The sequence below is a fragment of the Sinohyriopsis cumingii genome, chromosome 1, assembly GCF_028554795.1.
Source record: "Sinohyriopsis cumingii isolate HCF-2022 chromosome 1, ASM2855479v2, whole genome shotgun sequence".
In the NCBI taxonomy this organism is placed as follows: domain Eukaryota; kingdom Metazoa; phylum Mollusca; class Bivalvia; order Unionida; family Unionidae; genus Sinohyriopsis; species Sinohyriopsis cumingii.
The window spans coordinates 158,283,213-158,302,485 of NC_142961.1; the positions used below are offsets into that span (position 1 = coordinate 158,283,213).

The 19,273-nt window shown below is 36.4% G+C and overlaps 1 protein-coding gene across 1 annotated transcript in view; it reads right to left on the reverse strand.

The window, feature by feature from the left end:
* The window catches only part of LOC149808221 (uncharacterized), a 162,828-nt gene that overhangs the window by 5,538 nt on the left and 138,017 nt on the right, over positions 1 to 19,273 (reverse strand). The window contains exons 11-15 of the mRNA XM_089975084.1: positions 17,375 to 17,464; positions 16,763 to 16,886; positions 16,299 to 16,472; positions 10,451 to 10,672; positions 7,590 to 7,702 (exon numbers count right to left, since the gene is read on the reverse strand). Of these exons, the coding sequence (XP_089831210.1) occupies positions 7,590 to 7,702; positions 10,451 to 10,672; positions 16,299 to 16,472; positions 16,763 to 16,886; positions 17,375 to 17,464 (723 nt within the window). The remainder of the gene's footprint in view (positions 1 to 7,589; positions 7,703 to 10,450; positions 10,673 to 16,298; positions 16,473 to 16,762; positions 16,887 to 17,374; positions 17,465 to 19,273) is intronic.

Below are 19,273 nucleotides of genomic sequence, written 5' to 3' on the forward strand. Positions count from 1 at the left end.
TTATACAAAAATGGTCTCATATTAACTAGTTCACGTAGAAAACATAGCTTGTTCCCACGAATACCTATCAAGGACAAATATAACCATTCTTTCACAGTAAAAGACACGTGACTACATTAAAATGCAGGTGGAATGCTAAAATGAAGGTCAAAAAATTCGCAACAAAAGTAGTGCTATAAAATATTTTTAGTTTTTACACAATATATTTATAAGCCATCTGCAAGTATGTGAAAGTAAAATTTTCGTATGTTATGTATATTTGATTTAATATAAATGACTGTAAGTTTTAATTTTTTTTTATCTCATTGCACATCAAAGGAATGTAATTGTGTCTACTAGGAATTTGATTTTTTTCCAGAAACTAGTTTGACCTGAATGTTTTGTCGAAAACACCTACAAATAGAACTTTGTATCCTTATGCTGACCTTATTCCTTCTAAAAGATTTTTAACAAATTCCTAAAAATATTTAAGTGCTCTTACAGAATTCTTGGACAAAGATATTTCTTGAACTTTTATTCGGAAATTCAAACATCGGGTTACTATTGTCTGTGAAACAACAAAGAACCGTAGACAATACAGCACTATACCGGCTATAGAATATGTCATCCCTTTTATTTTGAATATTTCGTCAGGAATCGAACTTGAATTCATTAGAACATTTCATTACTAGGACTTCTAAAATTTAATTCATGGATTAAACTTGGATTATTTTTGGATTTGATTTCTTAAACCCGTAAGTTTTTCTTTCGTTTTTACAGTGTTTTCCAGGGAAATAAAATATTTGTTAAATGTTTCAAAGCTTGTTGTTTTTACTCTGTCTTTATTACCGTTTATTATAACCTGAACACGTAACATAAGATGATGGGTTCCTCGTCCTCGGGATGTTTGAATTTTGCCTAAAATATTTCAGAAAACTTTCTTTTTTGAAATTTGAATTCTCCATGTTTTTGAAAACAAGTGAAATCGGCCAGCTTTTTCTAAAATGCCATCCAGAGTGGAAATCTCTCTTTCAAGTCCTACCCAGGACCATATAGACCTTTTCAAAAAAGATGAATTAATTCAACCTGCCAGAAAATATTATCTTTCTGAGTTAAATTCTTCCTTAACGAAGCAAAAAATAAAAAATATTTTGGACCAGTACTTGGTGAAAAAGAATGTTTTGGATAAAAGTGCTTTGATTTCGACCAGTAAGTCTGTATTCGACTCTGACATAAAAGTAAAGGAATTAGAATTAAAACACACGATGGAATTGGAGTTAAGGAAGCTGGATATTCAGGAAGACACACAGATGTTAATGCAGTTAGATAAGGACGAAAAAGAGAAAGAAAGACAAATGCAGTTACAAGAAAAACAAATGCAATTACAAGAAAAACAAATGCAGTTTAAATCTGAGAAAGAGGAGAGAGCGACAAGAAGGAGAGAAAGGAAAGCAAAAGTAATTACAAAAAGAACAAATGCAAAAGGAAAAAGAATAAAGAGAGGGCATATCAATTTAGAATTAAAGAAATGGAGGTGGCAAGTGAAAAGCACATTACCACTTCAAATACAAATTTAAGTTTTGATGTTGCAAATAATATTAGGTTAGTGTCCCCTTTCGGAGAAAGAGAGGTAGCCAAATATTTTACTCCTTTTGAAAAACTTGCTGAAAATGTGAAATGGCCAAGGGAGTATTGGACTCAGTTATTACAATGTGTACTCACTGATAAGGCTAGTGATATTTACAAATCACTGTCAGTTCACCAACGTGGTGACTATGATGTGGTTAAGGAATGCATCTTAAGGGGTTATGAGTTAGTCCTTGAAGCTTATCGGCACAAATTCAGAAACTATAAAACACGGACAAACTAATGTCGAATTTGCTAGAGAAAAAAGCAGTTATTTGATAGATGGTGCTTAGCCAAGAAAGTTGAACAAGATTATGACAGTCTCAAACAATTTGTATTACTTGCAGAGTTCAAGAACTGTGTCCATAGTAAAATTATTGCTTGTCTTGACGAGCATAAGATCGAAACCTTGGAAAATGCTGATCGAGCTGCTGATGAGTATTCTTTAGATCACAAAGTTCCTTTTGTAAATAAGACTTCCATACAGCAGTCCTCTGGCAGAAAAGTATTTCAGCTTAATATAATCCCTTCTAAATACCAAACTGGCACAAATTTCAAAAATCAAGATACAGATAAACTTGACCAAAGATCCTTGTCTCTTCCTACGTGAACCTATTGCAAGAAGAAGGGACACGTTATTTCTGATTACTACAAATTGTAGTATGGGCATCAGAATCAAGACAGACCTATTCCAAATGCTCTTATTTTTAAGAGGTAAAGGCCACGGTCATGTATTGAAAGCAATACATTTGTTGGGTCTAATAAACCACAGTCTGATTTTATTATGGAGAATTATGAACCATTCATATCAAAGGGTTCTATATCACTCTTGGGTGATCCGGCCAATTGTATCCCTATTAAAATTTTAAGGGACACAGGGGCTTCTCAGAGTCTTGTATTGTCAGGTACTTTGCTTTTTTCTGAGAAGTCTTCTAATGAGAATGTTCTTATTCAGGGAGTACAGTGCGACTTTGTTAACATTCCTCTCCATTGTGTACATTTGTCATCAAAAATAGTCTCAGGATCCGTGACAGTCGGCACATTGTTAGTTTACCCGTTGAGGGCAGTCATTTATTACTAGGCAAGGACCTAGCTGGAGACAAGGTTGTGGTTAATCCACTTGTAACCGATAAACGTTACCTGGATCAGAAAGTCGATCCAATTGAAAAAGAATTCCCTAATGTATTCCCAGCTTGTGCAGTTACCGGAGATATGGCAAAGAACTCTATTGAGAATGATGTTGATAAGGAAAGTATTCCTTTAGCTGACACATGTATTGGTCAGGCTTTTGATGAGGTCACTTTCACACCTTGTTCGGACCAATCAAAAGGTAGTGGTCACAGTGATCCTCTTTTAACCAATCGTTCTCTTTATTCTAATCAGGGTGACAAACAACAATCACTTGTCGTCGAACAGGAAAAAGATCCTGAAATCTACTGTTGTTTCAAAGAGCAATCAGTAAAAAAGAAGTCAATGAAGTACCACTCTGTTATTTCGTTAAAATGAAATTCTTATAAGAAAATGGAAACCTCCCGAGATACTTGCTGGTGACGAGTGGTTAGTGAACTATCAAATTGTAGTTCGGAAATCTTACAGACAGGAAATCCTTAGTCTGGCCCATGAAACTCATCTGGCTGGTCATTTAGGGATTAATAATACTTATCACAAAATCTTTTATTTGCCAAAAATCAAAAGTGATGTATGTTAATACTGTAGATCTTGTCATACTTGTCAAATGTTAGGAAAACCCAATCATAAGACACGTAAGGTTCATCTACAACCTATTCCTGCATTTGACGAACCATTTATTGGTATTATGGTAGTTTCTGTTAGTCCCTTTCCTAAGACCAAGTCAGGTAACCAATATTTGTTGACCATAATGTGTGCGTCAACAAGGTTTCAGAGGCAATTCGTTTGAGGAATATTAAATCTAAAACAATAGTAAATGCTTTAGTAAAGTTTTTTACTCAATTTGCCCTTCCCAGATCTGTCCAATCTGGTCAATGGTAAAATTTCAGGTCTGGAACTTTCCAGCCTATTATGCTTGAATTTGGCATCCCGTAATTCAAGTTAAAAGTGAAATTATGGTTTGGCAGAACTACAATGGAGAGAACTTTTGAGTCGGATAATAGAGTTCGGTCTCTCTTGCTCATCCTTCAAATTTGTCTTCAGATTTGATATTAGATATTAGGGCCCTTACAAAGTTAACAAGAAAAAAAATGAGTTAAATTATAATATTAGTGCTCATGTGAGCTAAATAAATTATCGGAGTACCAGTATCTTGAAAGAGATAGCCAGGTTATACATGCAATTAATTTAGATATACCTGTCCCATTCAGTGAAGATTTAAGTAAAGATTTGTACTGATGTTGGACAAACAAATCTTCAAATTTCAGAAATTATAAAGATCTGGACCAAAAACGTTCACATTTGCAAGAGCAAGAACGAAATGAACTTAAACAGTTATTAATTGAATATGAACACTTATTTCCAGATGTTCCTACAAAATCAAACATACTTTTTCAATAACGTTAAAACTGTAATTTCCAAACCTTTGCAAAAACACTCGTACAGGATGAACCCTCTTGAAAAGGAATACTTGATAAAAGAAATTCAGCCTTAGCTGGAGAATGATTTCATACAACCCAGTAAAAGTGTCTGAAGTTCACCCTGTATACTTGTTCCGAAACCAGATAAAACGTTCCGTATGTGCACTGATTATAGGAAGGTGAACATCGTGACACAACCAGATTCATTTCCATTACCAAGAATCGAGGACTGTATTGATAAGATCGGAAATGCCAAGTAGGTTAACAAATTAGACCCTTCTGAAAGGATTTTGGTAAATTTCACTGACGGAAGAGCAAATGAAACTTCGACATTCTTGACTCCAGATGGACTTTATCAATATAAAGTTATGCCGTTTGGGATGAAAGGGTCGCCAAGTACTTTTCAACGTCTCATGCATATGATTACCTCTGATATAGACAATTGGGATTAATGATGTCGTTATTTACTATGACACCTGGAAAGAACATTTAGCAACGATTCGGAAATTCTTTGACAGACTCACAAATGCCAGTTTGACAATTTTTCTAAACGTGAGCTCTGTCGTAATAGTGTAAATTTTCTAGGACACATCGGGATCTTGGACAAGTTAAACCTATACATGCTAACGTTAAGGCTATCTCTGAATTCCATGTGCCTGTTAATAAAAAGCAAATGATGCGATTGTTTAGGTATAGCTGGACACTATCAAAAATTGTATTCCAATTTTTCTATAAGTGCTGAACACATGACAAATTTACTGAGTAAGAAAATCAAGTTTCTTTGGACTGAAAAATGTCAGGAGGCTTTTGATAAGTTAAAAGCCATACTTAAAAGAGCGTCAATTCTTAAAGCTCGACATTTCAACAAATCATTTAAATTGTCTGTTGATGCAAGTGATGTTGGGGTTGGAGCAGTATTAATTCAAGAAGACGAAAATAGTGTTGATCATCTAATGTGCTATTTTTCTAAGACATTAAATAAGCATCAAAGAAATTATTCAAGAATCGAGAAGGAATGTTTAGCATTGATATTGGCATTACAACATTTTGAAGTTTACATTAGTTCATCTCCTTCCTCGATTATTGTTTTTAGTTACCACAAACCCCTTACTTTCATCGGCAAGATAAAAAATAAAAATCAGAGACACCTAAGGTGGAGTTTGTTGTTACAGGAATATAATATTGGCATCAGGCACATCAAGGGGAAAGATATTTTAATATCAGATGCACTTTTCAATGTATAGAAATGTATTATTACACATACACTGTGTATAATTTATAAGAGTTCTGTTTTACCTCATATATAATTAATATATGGTAAAATGAAAGCGTTATCATATCAATCTTTCTTTTTGTATGGGGGAAGTGTTATGTATATTTGATTTAATTTATATTTTATTAATTTAATTGCCCGTTGGTAAGTTTAATTTTTTTATTTCATTACATGTCAAAGTAATGGAATTTTGTTTACTAGGAACTTGATCTTTTTCCAGAAATTAGTTTAACCTGACTGTTTTGTCTAAAACACCTAAAAATAGAACTTTGTATGCTTCTGCTGTCCTTATTCCTGACCTTGTTTGAGAATCAATTAAACAAGCAATGTCATTTTTAAATTAATTCTTAATGTGTGAATGATAATAGTGAAATCGAGGCTGACTGAAACTACATGACTTTAGGCGTAAATACTTCTACGCTGTTCTCGAAATTCTGGAGGGTTAACCCTCATCCGTGGATATGTTTTGTGTCTCAAGTTACTGTATAACCTTTGTCTATAGAGAAATTAGTCAGTCGGGCTTCTAAACACTGGGGCGTAAGGTTTTTTGTTTTTTCTGTTGGGACCAGTTGAGATATATTCAAAATTTTGTTCAAATTATTTGGATTCTAAAATATTAATTCTTTTTCATGCAAATATTTGATTTCTCTTGCAGAATTCTTGGACAAAGACATATCTTGAAATTTTATTCGGAAATTCAAACATCGTGTTATTATTGTCTGTGGAACGACAAAGAACTGTAGACACTACAGCACAATACTGGCTATAGTATACGTCACCACCTTTTATTTTGAATTTTTCGTCGGGACTCGAACTTGAATTCATTAGAACATTTTATTACTAGGACTTCTAAAATTTAATTCATAGACTATTCTTTGATTATTTCTGGATTTGATTTCTTAAAACCGAAAGTTCTGTTTTTTATTTTTACAGTGTTTTTCCAGGGATATAAACTATTTGTTAAACGTTTCAAAACTTGTTGTTTTCACTCTTTCTTTGTTACTATTTATTAGAACCTAAACACGTGACATGTGAAGTAATATTAAGTGCAATAAAATCTCGATAAATAAACTTCACTTGGAAAAAGAAAATCGTATTAATCACATGAAGCGACGACTAGATACATTTATGGTAGCCGATAAGTGTCATAAAATATGTAAACACAATACAACCATTACTTCACTTCATGAAATTGCGTCTCTTAAAATAACCGAAAATGTAGATGTAAGCGACACTAGGTTAAATGGTGCATGGTGTCGTCGTCCAGACATTAAATTCTCTGGATAGATTTACCATTTAGCTATCCAGCGATTAAAAATTTTGATTAAGGAAATGATCAAGATGTTGTAACTGCATATTGCGGATTTAATGCCAAGATTACTAACGTTCAACCAATCAGATCGCTCATTGCACATAGAACTGTTTTATATTGTGGACTGACTGCTTACTAAAGAAAATGTGAAAAATGATCCCCCACAGATTAAAAACTGTAATGTTTCCTTAATATACTATGAAGCTTCAAAATTCTTTTGAACATGGACAGCCTGAAGACAGTCATGGCAAAAAACCCAGTTGCTTCGTATGAGAAAAATTAACGTTGAAAAGAACTTCATGAAATCATTCTGGCAACAGATGGAGACATTTTTTCTTCTTCCCATCTGGAATATTGTTGTGACATTCTTTGATTTATTACTTCCATACAGAATAATATATTGTGCCCGTACGATAGAAGGCAACGGTTATATTGTCCGTATAAGACAGAAGGCAACGGTTATATTGTTCTTGTAAGACAGAAGGTTATATTTTAAGTATGACATTTTAATACCATAGTCAGTATCATAAATGCGTATCATCACTGCCAATGACTCATTCGTTTGTGTATAGACTAAGTGATAATTTTCATATTTGTATTTAAAGCAGAGAAAACCAAACACTGTGTCATTTTGAATCTCAAGTTCAGTGACAACACTTTCCATTGCGAAGGTCTGATTATGTATGTCACAGATTGCTTTAAAAAATATATCTCTGAGAAGGATATACCATGCAGTGACGGTTGCAATGTACAATAAATCAGTTATTAAAGACGATAATGGTAAAATGTGAAAAAGAAAAGTAAGAAATCTTTAAAATATATGAAACAAATTTAAATGAACGATACCCACCGCGCCTGCGTCAAGTGTCATGGGGATCTTGAAAGATCCATGGATGACTATATCATGGAGACTCTGCCAGGCTTGGGCCAGAGTAATCGACAGAGAAGATTTATTGACTGTTCCTACGGAGCAAAAGATATGAATTATTTGTTAGTGATGACTGACAGTCCAACAACATCACGTTGCGCGAATAAATAATAATAATGCTTGTTGAAAAATGTTCCATAAAAATGAGATCGGTGTTTACTACAATGATTAATGTTTATTTCTTTCGCAAAAACGGATATGATGGATTAAAATGTCATTAGAACACCTTTTAAGTAACTTAGAAAATAAACGTGACAATATAGGTAATGAAAACACTGTATATTCTTAGTATTTGAAGAAGCGATTTGAGTTTAATGTTGAAAAAATATGTCGAAATGGATAAAAATAAAAGAATAAAAGATGAGGACATAGATTAAAAGCATTACATTTAAAACCCAGCAAGTTTTAACTTAATAATGGTTATTGTAATTGAACTACAAACCACAATTTACCAAAAATAAAATATTGAAAGCCAACACATATCAGAAGGAATATAAAATGTGATCTAATTGATGAAGAAAAAAGGAATGAGCAAACGCAATTATATACATGGTTTATAGTTTCTCTCCTCGACAATACCAAAGATGAACGTTATGGACGTATTTCTCTACTCTGGGAGAGACTTTCAGTACATCTGTCAACAATTGGTACTATTGTCTAATTCTGAACTGTATCAGGCGGTGTTAGCATCATATATTTTATGCATTCCTCCTCTACTATTTCGTAATAAAGGAATACAACCATATTTAAAATTGAAAGACCAGATACTGTGATTTTGGCGTCACGAACAGTATCCTTCGCAACCAGATTAGGTATTTGAAAAATAAAATGGACGAATCAATGAATCTAAGATAAAAGGGTTAGAAATAATATATCATTTAGCTATCTTTTCATACAAAAACACATAGAACAAAATGCTACTTGCATTATGTAAATAAAAAAAGCAAAACATTTCCGAAAGTGCATGATTCTTGGAGTATATGCATCTCAATCATTACGTTTTGTCTGGTAACGTATTTTGTATGCACGCATATCACTTGAAGATGGTCCGTTCTTTAAAAGCTCTCTAAGTTAGTAATAATCAACACTTTCGTCTGTATCACGACAAAATAACATTTTAATGAGACTTGATCATCACGTCTGTGTCACGACAAAATAGCATTTTAATGAGACTTGATCATCACGTATCATTGTAACACAGTATTCAGATTCAGCTGTTTAGTACCAGCAAAATTAATAGCAGGTATAAATCGTGTTTTCCTCTCTCGGTTGTTTTGAATACTGGCCAACAGCTGAAGGAAAAAGAAACACAGCTAGACTGTCCCTCACTCTCAGCTTAAGGGAAAAGAAAGACAGCTAGACTGACCCTCACTCTTAGCTTAAGGGAAGAGAAAGACAGCTAGACTCTCCCTCACTCTCAGCTTATGGGAAAAGAAAGACCGCTAGACTGTACCTCACTCTCAGCTTAAGGGAAAAGAAAGACAGCTTGACTGTCCCTCACTCTCAGTTTAAGGAAAGAGAAAGACAGCTGGTATGTCTCTCGATATGAGTAAGATATATACTTTTGATATTATTAACAGCTGAAAACGATTTTTGGGCACAGTGGAACTAGACTTTAGTGTGAAGTCTCGAAAATGCAAACAAGACAGTTTAACAAGATATAATTCTTATGACGTCGTATTTAAATAGAAATGATTAAGGAGACTGCCGTTGGATTTCTGTAAGTCGTGCAGAAGCTAGATACATCAAGAAATACACTGGTGTAAACATTTGATTTGTTTAAGAAAAGACTATTCTTTCTTCCGTACTGAGCAACGTATATCACCGCGTAGCTCTCTGTTACGGATCACTGCCATCTCACCTCTGTCTGCGTGGGTTCGAGTCAGAGGCGTAGTATGATATTTTGCGCCCGGGGACGAACTATAAAATTGGCGCCCCAGCCCCCTCCCCGTTTAATCACATTTTTGAATATTACCCTTGTTTACTTATTATAATGTAACGTTGTAAGCCTCATTTTGGCGCCCCTGTACCTTGGCGCCCGGGGACATATGTACCCCCCTGCCCCCCCCCCCCGCCAGCTACGCCTCTGGTTCGAGTCTCGGATTCAGCCAATGTTGGCATGTGAGAAAGCTTGCCAGTAGGTTCTCGTAGGTCGGTGGTTCTTTCCGGGGTTTTCCCGGGTTCTTCCTCCACTATTAAAACTGGCCGCCATGTATAGCCTATCGTGTGCTGAAAAATGGCGTTAAACTCTACAACAACAACAACAATATCACCGCGTTTTTACAAAGAAAGATCAGTCGTATAGTTAACAAAAGCCGTGTGATCAATAAATGCAGGTCTTTAAAAAATAATGCAGTCTACATAATAATGCAAACGTAAAAGTTTTTAGTTCCTTCGGTTTTGGGGTAGCTGCTTTTGAATACAATGGTGTCTTCCTATACCTCATAAACCAATATAAATTGTATTATCAGTTACAAAAGACACATAAACACCACATGACATACCGTGACATAAATACGAGTAACAGTACTAAACGGCGTCAACTAGCAATTTAATATCAGAAAGAAACATAATTTTAAATCGATTTTTTTATTGGCATACAGTTTACACAACAAACAACGTGGCTCTTGATTTATATTCGATTCATTTAAAAAGTTTGACATCTGATGTACATGTGTGCGATCATTGATGGATTGCTCGTCAATAGCGATATTTTTACCATGCTAGAATATACTGTGAAATTTACGTAGAATAGATAAAGTTTAAACAAATACTTTACTCACTTGAGAAGTGGTCACACTGGCCTGAAGAGTCTGCCAACGTTCCATCCTCAGTGTGCATTTTACTGAGAGTGCATATTTTCATGCTGGGGCAGTAATCAAAACTGTGGCAAACAAAGTCTGTGTTCTGGTTACACTTTGATGCGCAACCGTCCTCATCGTTTGTTATTAAGGTCTTGTCATTAGAATGAAGCATATATACCCCCGGAATGCGTTGATAGGAGTCTACAAAAAACAAAGTACTGATATAGAGCGAGTGCAAGCACTCTTTATTAAGCAAATGTACAACAGACATGAATTTGTTCCCAACAGTAGGTTCATTTTCAAGGAAGGCACAATTTGATTGTTCAATAATCATTGGAAAAGCTAGACCCTGAATGTAACTATTATGGAGAACATACTGTTGATAGAGGTTGAAAAGGTGGCACTCTACAGTTTTTAATTTTGCATATGGTTAGATTTCTAAAGAAACCATTTTTCTATAAAATAAAAAAAAATTCTCAACAATACTTACTCTATCATAATACCTGATAAGAACTACTAGCAGCTCACATTTTAGCTAACAGGCTAACCTAGGAGGAGGTGGCAGTTAAATAGGGTGACCTCCCTTTGGTAAAGGACTGACGCTGAGTCCCGTGAGTTATTGAGTTACTGATGAAGCGGAAGGCACGCTTCATATATGGGTATAACTGCTTAAAGGCAGAATAGTGAAAGCATAGTACGACTGGGTAAGTATTAATGAAGAAACATATTGTACTAAAATATCATACTACCTTAGGAGAATAGGTAAAAGTTGGAGGGAGATACATCCAGTTACACCCGAGAGACCATCTCCTGACCCCTAAGGGTTGTGGGTATGTGAGACAGCTTTTAGATAACCCGACTGGAGAATATACTCCATATGTCGGGAACGGCATCGAAACGGAAAACGTTTTCCTCCCGGAAATATTGTAGAACGACTCGTGCGAAGATAACTTGCACAACAACTATAGTTCGCAACAGATCGAGTTGAATTTTTTAGGATGAAAGATATCTGAAACGAAAGCTGGAGACATGGACTTGGATCTTAATCTCACGTCATGAATAGTTCCAGGTAGAGAACAGTTTCGCTCATATGCAGTGTCTCTGGCGTCTGTTTTAACTTCATAAGCTAAGGTGCGAAGCCAGTTCTTTTGCCGTGAGGTTATTTTCCGATTTGCAGAATGAATAACCACCTTTATCCAGGACGAAAATGTCTGTTCTGATATAGCGTCCTTTTATTTTGTGAGAGGAAAAAGAAGAAGCATGATCTCCTTCGACACGGTCTTTCTTAAGTATCACTTAGAGCTCGCAGTGGGTACTGTAGATGAAATAGACATGAAGTGTCCATAGTAGACGTAAAATCATTACAAAAGTCTGATTACCCATGAACAGAAGCCTGTTCTTGGAAATGAAAGTATGGGCCATCATGAACAATACTGACCTGTCTTGTCAAAAATGCATGTAATTCAAGTCCACTGACAGAACATGTATATTTGCAGATTCTGCCATTTGTTCGCAAATGCAGCTGGGAAGCAAGTCTTATATGATAGCTAAACCAGTGAAGATCTTAGGAGTAGTTCAATTGGTCTTGTTCAGCCATGCTAGTACCCATGATAGATTCCACTTAGGAACAGACCCAATACCATTGAATGTATGCAATAAAATTATTGAAGATGGCATAGGGCTTTGCTTCGTCCAATATCATCCTTTCTATGATGCAGTAGGGTGCAGTGAACGTGGAACGGTAGCCTATAATTGTGATTGGTGCTAACTGTTCCTTGTCAATGAGCCATAGTAGGAACTTAGCTATTGACGTATTGATGCCTGCAGTGGTTCAAAGTGTTCTTATGCACACAAATGTGTGAAGATATTCCATTTGCCTCAGTATAACGTTCAAGTTATGCGATTTCTCCACCACTGGATGTGTGAACTGTTTGTTTCTGAATGTGTATTTTAATAATATTCAGAAATGCAAGTTCAGGAATCAAGGGATGTGACGAAACACCTGCTGTCATGATTGCTCGAGCAGATAAGGGAATATCTTGAATATTCTGGAGATTCTGTTACGATATTGGGGAAGCCTCTGATCCAAGATTCTTCCCATTTGAGTGGAACAATCAGGAGTGACACTCCAAGTATCTTGCGTTGAGTATCACCTTCGAAACCAGAGGCGTTGATGGGTAAGCATATACATCAAAGCCGTTCTAATATACAGAAAGAGCATCAACTACCCAGGCCTTTGTATCCGGAACTGGTGAGACAAAGTTTGGGAGTTTGGTATTCCACATTGTAGAAAATTGGTCCATTATTGATCGATCCCATCAGGCATAGATTGAATGAAAACCTAGGGATGAAGACATCATTCCGTTTGTATTTATTCTTCAAGTACAACGAGTATTTTAATACATTTCATGTGACGAACTTGGACGTAGATTTATCGATAAAGACGTGGTATCTAGAAAATCCCAAACTAGAATGCAAATGTCTGTGGATTTGGTTCCACCTTTCCGTTTGAGACAAGACGCAACTGAGGAGTTGTCGGACAGAATGAGAACTCCATTCCCATATAGATTCTTCTGTCAGGGATTAAAACTTTCGATATGGTTTTCATTTCGAGAATTTGATCTATAAATGACTGATCATGTGAGGACCACACTCCATTGGCTTCATGTGTACCACCACTCCATCCCTAGTTCCCTGTGCTTGCATCCGTACATATTGTGATCTCCGGAGGTTTAACTTGCTGAAGAAATCACGAAAAGAGTACAGCGAGATTTCCCCATCTTTGAGATGGAACCTTGGACTGTGCAGATTGTGAGAAGTTGATCCAACGGGCAAAGGCTCGGCTCCATTTTGCACATCAAACTTGTCTGTAATGGATGTACAAGAAGGTGAACTAATATTAGGATGTCCGCTCCGCACTGAGCAAACCCTACAAACGAACGAATTCTCTCTGCGGAACTACTGCAACACTAAGCAAGGAAGCCATCGTTGTTCTGATTGATGCTCGTTCCTGAGAAGAAACGCTCTGTTTCCTTGAGTGTTGAATTCCTGATCGAGGTGACTAAACTCTTAAGATGGTATGAGGTCGGAGATGTCCTCGTTGTCAAGGAAACTGATGTTAAGGAGGAGAGTAATACGGGATATAATCTTTTGCTCAGTGATATTAACTCACCTGCTGTTTTTGTAGAATGCTGTATTTTTAAGTGAATTACATGACCTTTCTAGAAGCCGTGTGAGTGGGGAAGTTAAGCTACACATCTTTCAAGTCCACATTGGTTGCGTAGTCTGCCTACTGGGCGGCATTTAGAAAACTCCATGGTGTTCCAACGTGAACGAAGGGGCAGAATTGAGATGATAGAGTATGCTTAGGTCGATCGCAGGGCGAAGAGTGCCGTGTTGTAGCTAAGGGAATAAGTGCACGTTAAGACTAGATTAAAAGAGAAAACCTAGGAAGGTATCTGACCGTAGATGAAATTATACAGAATTATTATACATGTTTTTTATCACACACTAGACATGCACCTGCTAAATACAGCTATAGCAATGTGATGGATCATCTCAAGATCCGGGCAAGTACCTACGAAGGGCGCATATGTGTGCGAGGACGGCAAATTGATAACACTGAAAGGTTAGACAATTTTTCGTCAAAGAAAGAAAGAAAATAAAAGCTGGGAATTTATAAATCGAGCATACATCGAAGACAACACTCTTCCGTCTTTCTTTGAAGCAGACACATTCCAGTACTGCTTGTATATGGATTGCGACGCCCCTCAGTAGAGTAGAGAGCATTCTGCTCAGCACGAGCGGAAATAGTAAATCGAGAATTCATGAGATTTGGAGAGATCATTCTATCTAACTGCATCTTGTTACACAGGTACAGACATGCCTATTAGTCCCGCAAAATGCCCAAATTTGCCTTTACGTCCCGCAAATACTCATTTAGTGTTGAAACTCCACAAAAGTGGGGATACAATATGCTATCACTGACAAGAAGAAGAAATTATTAAATCTCCACATGCGCGATGGTTTAAAACATCCATTGCAAATACGTGTGTTCTGAGGAGGTTCTAATATATAAATCTACATTCACAGATTCTTATACATTATGTTTACAATGAGTTGTTTTTTATTCTGGACAACAAATTAATGGCTTCTAAAAAGCAATTAGATATCGATGAAAGTGATTTAAAACTTACATACAAAACAACGCTCACAATGTTTTTGTAAAGAATACACTGAGGAGTATGAATTCATAAAGCCAGGAAAATCCATACACAAATGCTTTCGGCAATATATAAATTTTCAATAAATTCTGACGGAATGTTCGATATACGCAGACACGTTTCAGGAAAATGGCATTCCGACCATGTAAAAGAAGTTAAACGCCCTAAGAAAATTGTTTGAATTTTTTCATTATGGCCTGGATCTAATGCGACTTCATATTCTATGTCTAAGAGTGATGTAATTAGAGTTGAAGTTATGTTATTAGATATTATTACTGAACTCAATCTGCCTATGAGTGCATTTGATAAATTTTCAAAGGCTTTTAAAATTTGATGTTTAGTGACTCTGACATTGCTAAACAATTTCATTGTGGTAGCTGAAAAGAAACTGCTATAGTTAATGAAATAGCGGCCAATACTACATTAAACTTAGCTGAAAGAATGCGGAATTGCCCATTCACTGTTTCTACAGATGAAACCAATGATCAAGGAAACTTCAAGATCTTTCCTCTTGTTATCAGAACTGTTGATCCAGTATCATCATCAGTAACATCAGACTTTCTCTCTCAATCCCTGTTTGTGAGTGAGTTTTCTCCCAAGTGAGAACAAAATCAGAGTTCAGGAGTAAATTGAGAGCAGAGATTGTAGAGGTACTTTTAATTTCAACATTTTAGACCAGGGTCAGCTATAAACAGGGTTCTTCCTCCACCAGTTATACTGGCCGCCATATATGGCCTATCTTGTGCTGAAAAATGGCGTTAAACCCTAGAACAACAACAACAGCTATAGACAGTATCTACACTGAAAATGAACTGCAGGATCTGAAAAGTGCTTACTACTGGCCCCTTAGGATGAATTGAGTAGTCCTGGACTTGAATTTTGTGAATTTGTATATTACAATATACGTGGGTACTGGGTTTTACACACAAATATTTATTATCAATATGCATTACTGGTATTTAATGATGTTTTGAGAGAATTTATTATGTTTATTCACTCTAACATACTTATGTTCCTCATTTTCATGATCTGTTCCGCATTTTTGGTGGTGGCGTTCCTCAAAAACTTTTTATGAGGTAGGCATGTCTGCAGATAATTGTAATACTTTATCGAAAAGGTTTTAGCCTGGTAGGGCTGGATTTGCTAGGTAGTTGTAGTTCTCCTAAGATATTATGGTCGGTTGACGAGTTTGAATAAGAAAAAATTCCCAGGTTTTCCGCACTGGTTATCCATGCTATTTTTAAAAGACTATGTATATATTCTGTATTATTAAAAGGACTTTTAATTTCTTTCAGTTTGGTGTTCGATTGATGTTTGTAATTTGGGTTATAGAGTATACAGTTTGACCTTGCTTCAGATGTGCACCTATAAAAAATACTGTTAGCTCCTCTTTGGTTATTTTAACCTATTGTACTTCAAAGATAAATTGTGAAAAGAACGAGGTAGTCAGAAGCTAATCCTCGTGGACGTTGCGCAATGGTTAAGCTGACTCAGGTTCGCATCATAGATATAATTCATGTACACGATGTGCAATGGTTTAGCAGACCCAGGTGTACGGCAAATATGTATTCCGAAGGAGTGTATGAGCTGCGACGAACGAGTACCTGTGGGTGTAGGGGCCTCCAGCAGGGTTCCAAGAAAGAAAGAGTTGTTTGGCGTCATAGTAAAACTGGTACTCTGTACGCGGATTGGCGATATCTTGGTTAACTGCGAGATCAGCAATATTATCTTCTCCATGAAAACCTTACTGTATTTGTAGGTTCCATTATCATAAGTATCTGAAAGAAAAAGAAACAAACACAAAATACGAAATCAGTTGTGCTCCGTGTCAGGTCAAGGCCATCGACACACATCATGATAAGAAGTTATGACTATTGAATGATCGCAGATGTTTCACAGAGTGTTTGCATCTTATGATTGCTATTAGTTTTGTCATTTAACAATATGTTTTTAAAGTTATAAAAGTATTTTCAATTATTTCGAATTGACTCTTAGCGGTTAATATTAACATTTCTCTCCAGTGGAGAGAACAGAAAAGTATATATTCGGTCTCTCTATTCATTCCTACCAGGAAAGTCGATTCTAAAGTCCATCCGTTGGTCGGGTTTGAAGCAGGTAATAATGTCAAAGTTGCTAAGGGCAGGACGCTCCTGGTCAAAGTTGTAAATGTTGTAACTGGCTGTGTAACCAACCTGTGAATATTGATGTAGAGGTGAAAACACAAACGAAATGCAGCGTAACTAGTTTCAATAAGTAATTGAAAATTAAGCAAAGAAACAGTGATATGCTACGTTACCTAGCTACCTAGCTATCTGACCATTGAAAGTGGGTTCTGTGTGTGCATGTGTGTATGTGTGCGTGTGTGCGAATGTAGTGATCGCAATCGCTGGGTCATATGTCTGAGGCCATGTGATACATGTCTTCAACAGTTGCTAACAATAAAAAATCCTATAAAGTCGACAAAATTTACATGTTGCTGAAAAACCTATTCTTCCTTTCTTCATTGTCCTTAAGTTTTCAAATATATTCGTCAAAATCTAAGATAGTTAAATATTTGATTGATACTATTCCCAATTGCTAATTACACAGGTTGAAGTTCTGCAAGTAAAATTTGTTTGAGAGAAAGCATCAGAATATAAGGAGACTATTAATGAAGAAATAAGTTTCTGTCTTAACTCACCCAACTTTCTGCTGTAATATCCAGTCTTATGGGAACACTTGTGGAATGCTGCGTAGAATAGCCGACATTGCTGACTGCCGTCCAGTCACTCTATGATAATAATAATAATAATAATAATAGAGGATCTCAAATGGTTAACGACTTAATATTGTACTTATGAAACTAGTTCAATAATTTCCAGCTTTTGAGAGAGAGAGAGAGAGAGAGAGAGCATTTGACATAGACATCATTATTCAACATTGAATTTCCAATGGAAATTGCTGTGTGATGTCACATAGCTCGCTTGCTTTGAGTAGCTTATGCACCATACATATATATTTCGATGAGACTGTTTGCAATGTTCCAAAAGGCGGGGCATGGAAAATTCACATGGTCGTAGCCAATCGGTAATAAGAATACTGCGTAAGAATTTCACTTATTTCGATCAATCAGATTCACATAAAGTGATACGTTAGCATGTTGACATCAAAAATATTACAATGCACAGAGTGTGTATATAGTGTACCAACTATGTGATAAAGATAATAATAACAATAATACTGAAGTCAAATGGACATTCTAAGACAGACAGGACGCAAAAGTGGCGTCTTTTGCAGTAAAACACTAGCATTACGTAACAAATATAGGTATACAGATTTGCTTTCATTTTAATGCAGCAAGACGTGAATTGTCCCGTTACAAATCTACCAACAGCCTATCCCAACTCCATTTCTGTTGTTTATTTATGTATTTGTTTAGTATGTTTAAGCACATTACTGGTTCTGTGAGCTAATTGTCCTTCTCAAAGATAAACCGAGGCATCTGACCCGGGCAAGTATGGAACCTGCGACTCCTGGAATAGGAATCTGACGCTCTACCAGAACAGTTCACGCAACTCTGAGACATACCACTATTTTACAACAATCTGATTAACCACAACGTTTGAATTTCAAGCGCATCTTTCTCGGCCTTTTAAAGTACATTATTGAGTTTTAAAACTCTAAAGTTACTGGTAGGAGTGAAAACCAATTTTTCCCAGTAAAATATGTTTCTTCAAAAATACTTACCCAGTCATAATACCTTACAGGAAGTACCACTACCTCGCAAATCCTGCTCTCCCAGATAAGGAAGCTTAAAGTCGTCTGCCGACCTATTTGGCGGTCGAGCAGAGTGATATCACCTTACTTGTAAGACTTAGCGGAACAGTGTAAAAATATCACAGTTATTACTGAAGAGGAGAGGGCATGCTCCATATGGATGTAACTGCGGGATGGTTGGGGGTGTATGTGTATTATGATTGGGTAAGTATTTTTAAATAAACATTTTAATAGTAAAAATTTGTTTCTTCTTCGAATACGTTACCCAATCATAAAAACTTAGGAGAAAGGTAAGAGGTGGAATGATGGACATCACTTTACCCCGGATATACCATCTCCGGTCCCCTAAGGTATCGAAACAGTTTCTTGGTAACGCGACTGGAGGAGACTCCATCTGTGGAGGCGTGGCTTGATAAGGCAAAACATTCTCCTCCGCAAATTCAGCGGAATTCGTGAAATTGCATCTTAAGTTGTTGATCAGTCTGGAAGGGAGGCCAGTTGAGCTATGAATATAGGTCTTACCAGATCAAATTGACCTCTCCGGTATGAAAGATCTCGGAGATAAAAGCTAGAGAATGGACCCATATCCATTCCGCAGCTTGACTGATGCCGGTTAGCGAACAGTTACGGTATGATGCTAGGAGGGCGGCAGCTGCTCGAACCGCTTGAGCCAAAACGCGTACAAGTTCGTCGAGTTGGGGTTATTTTCCTATATGTTGAGCAAATAACCCCCTTACTCCAGGATATGATGTTCGATTCCGATCGATACTCCTGTCCTTTTTTGAGAAGTAGAAAGAGGCGTGATCTCAACGGCTCTGTTCGT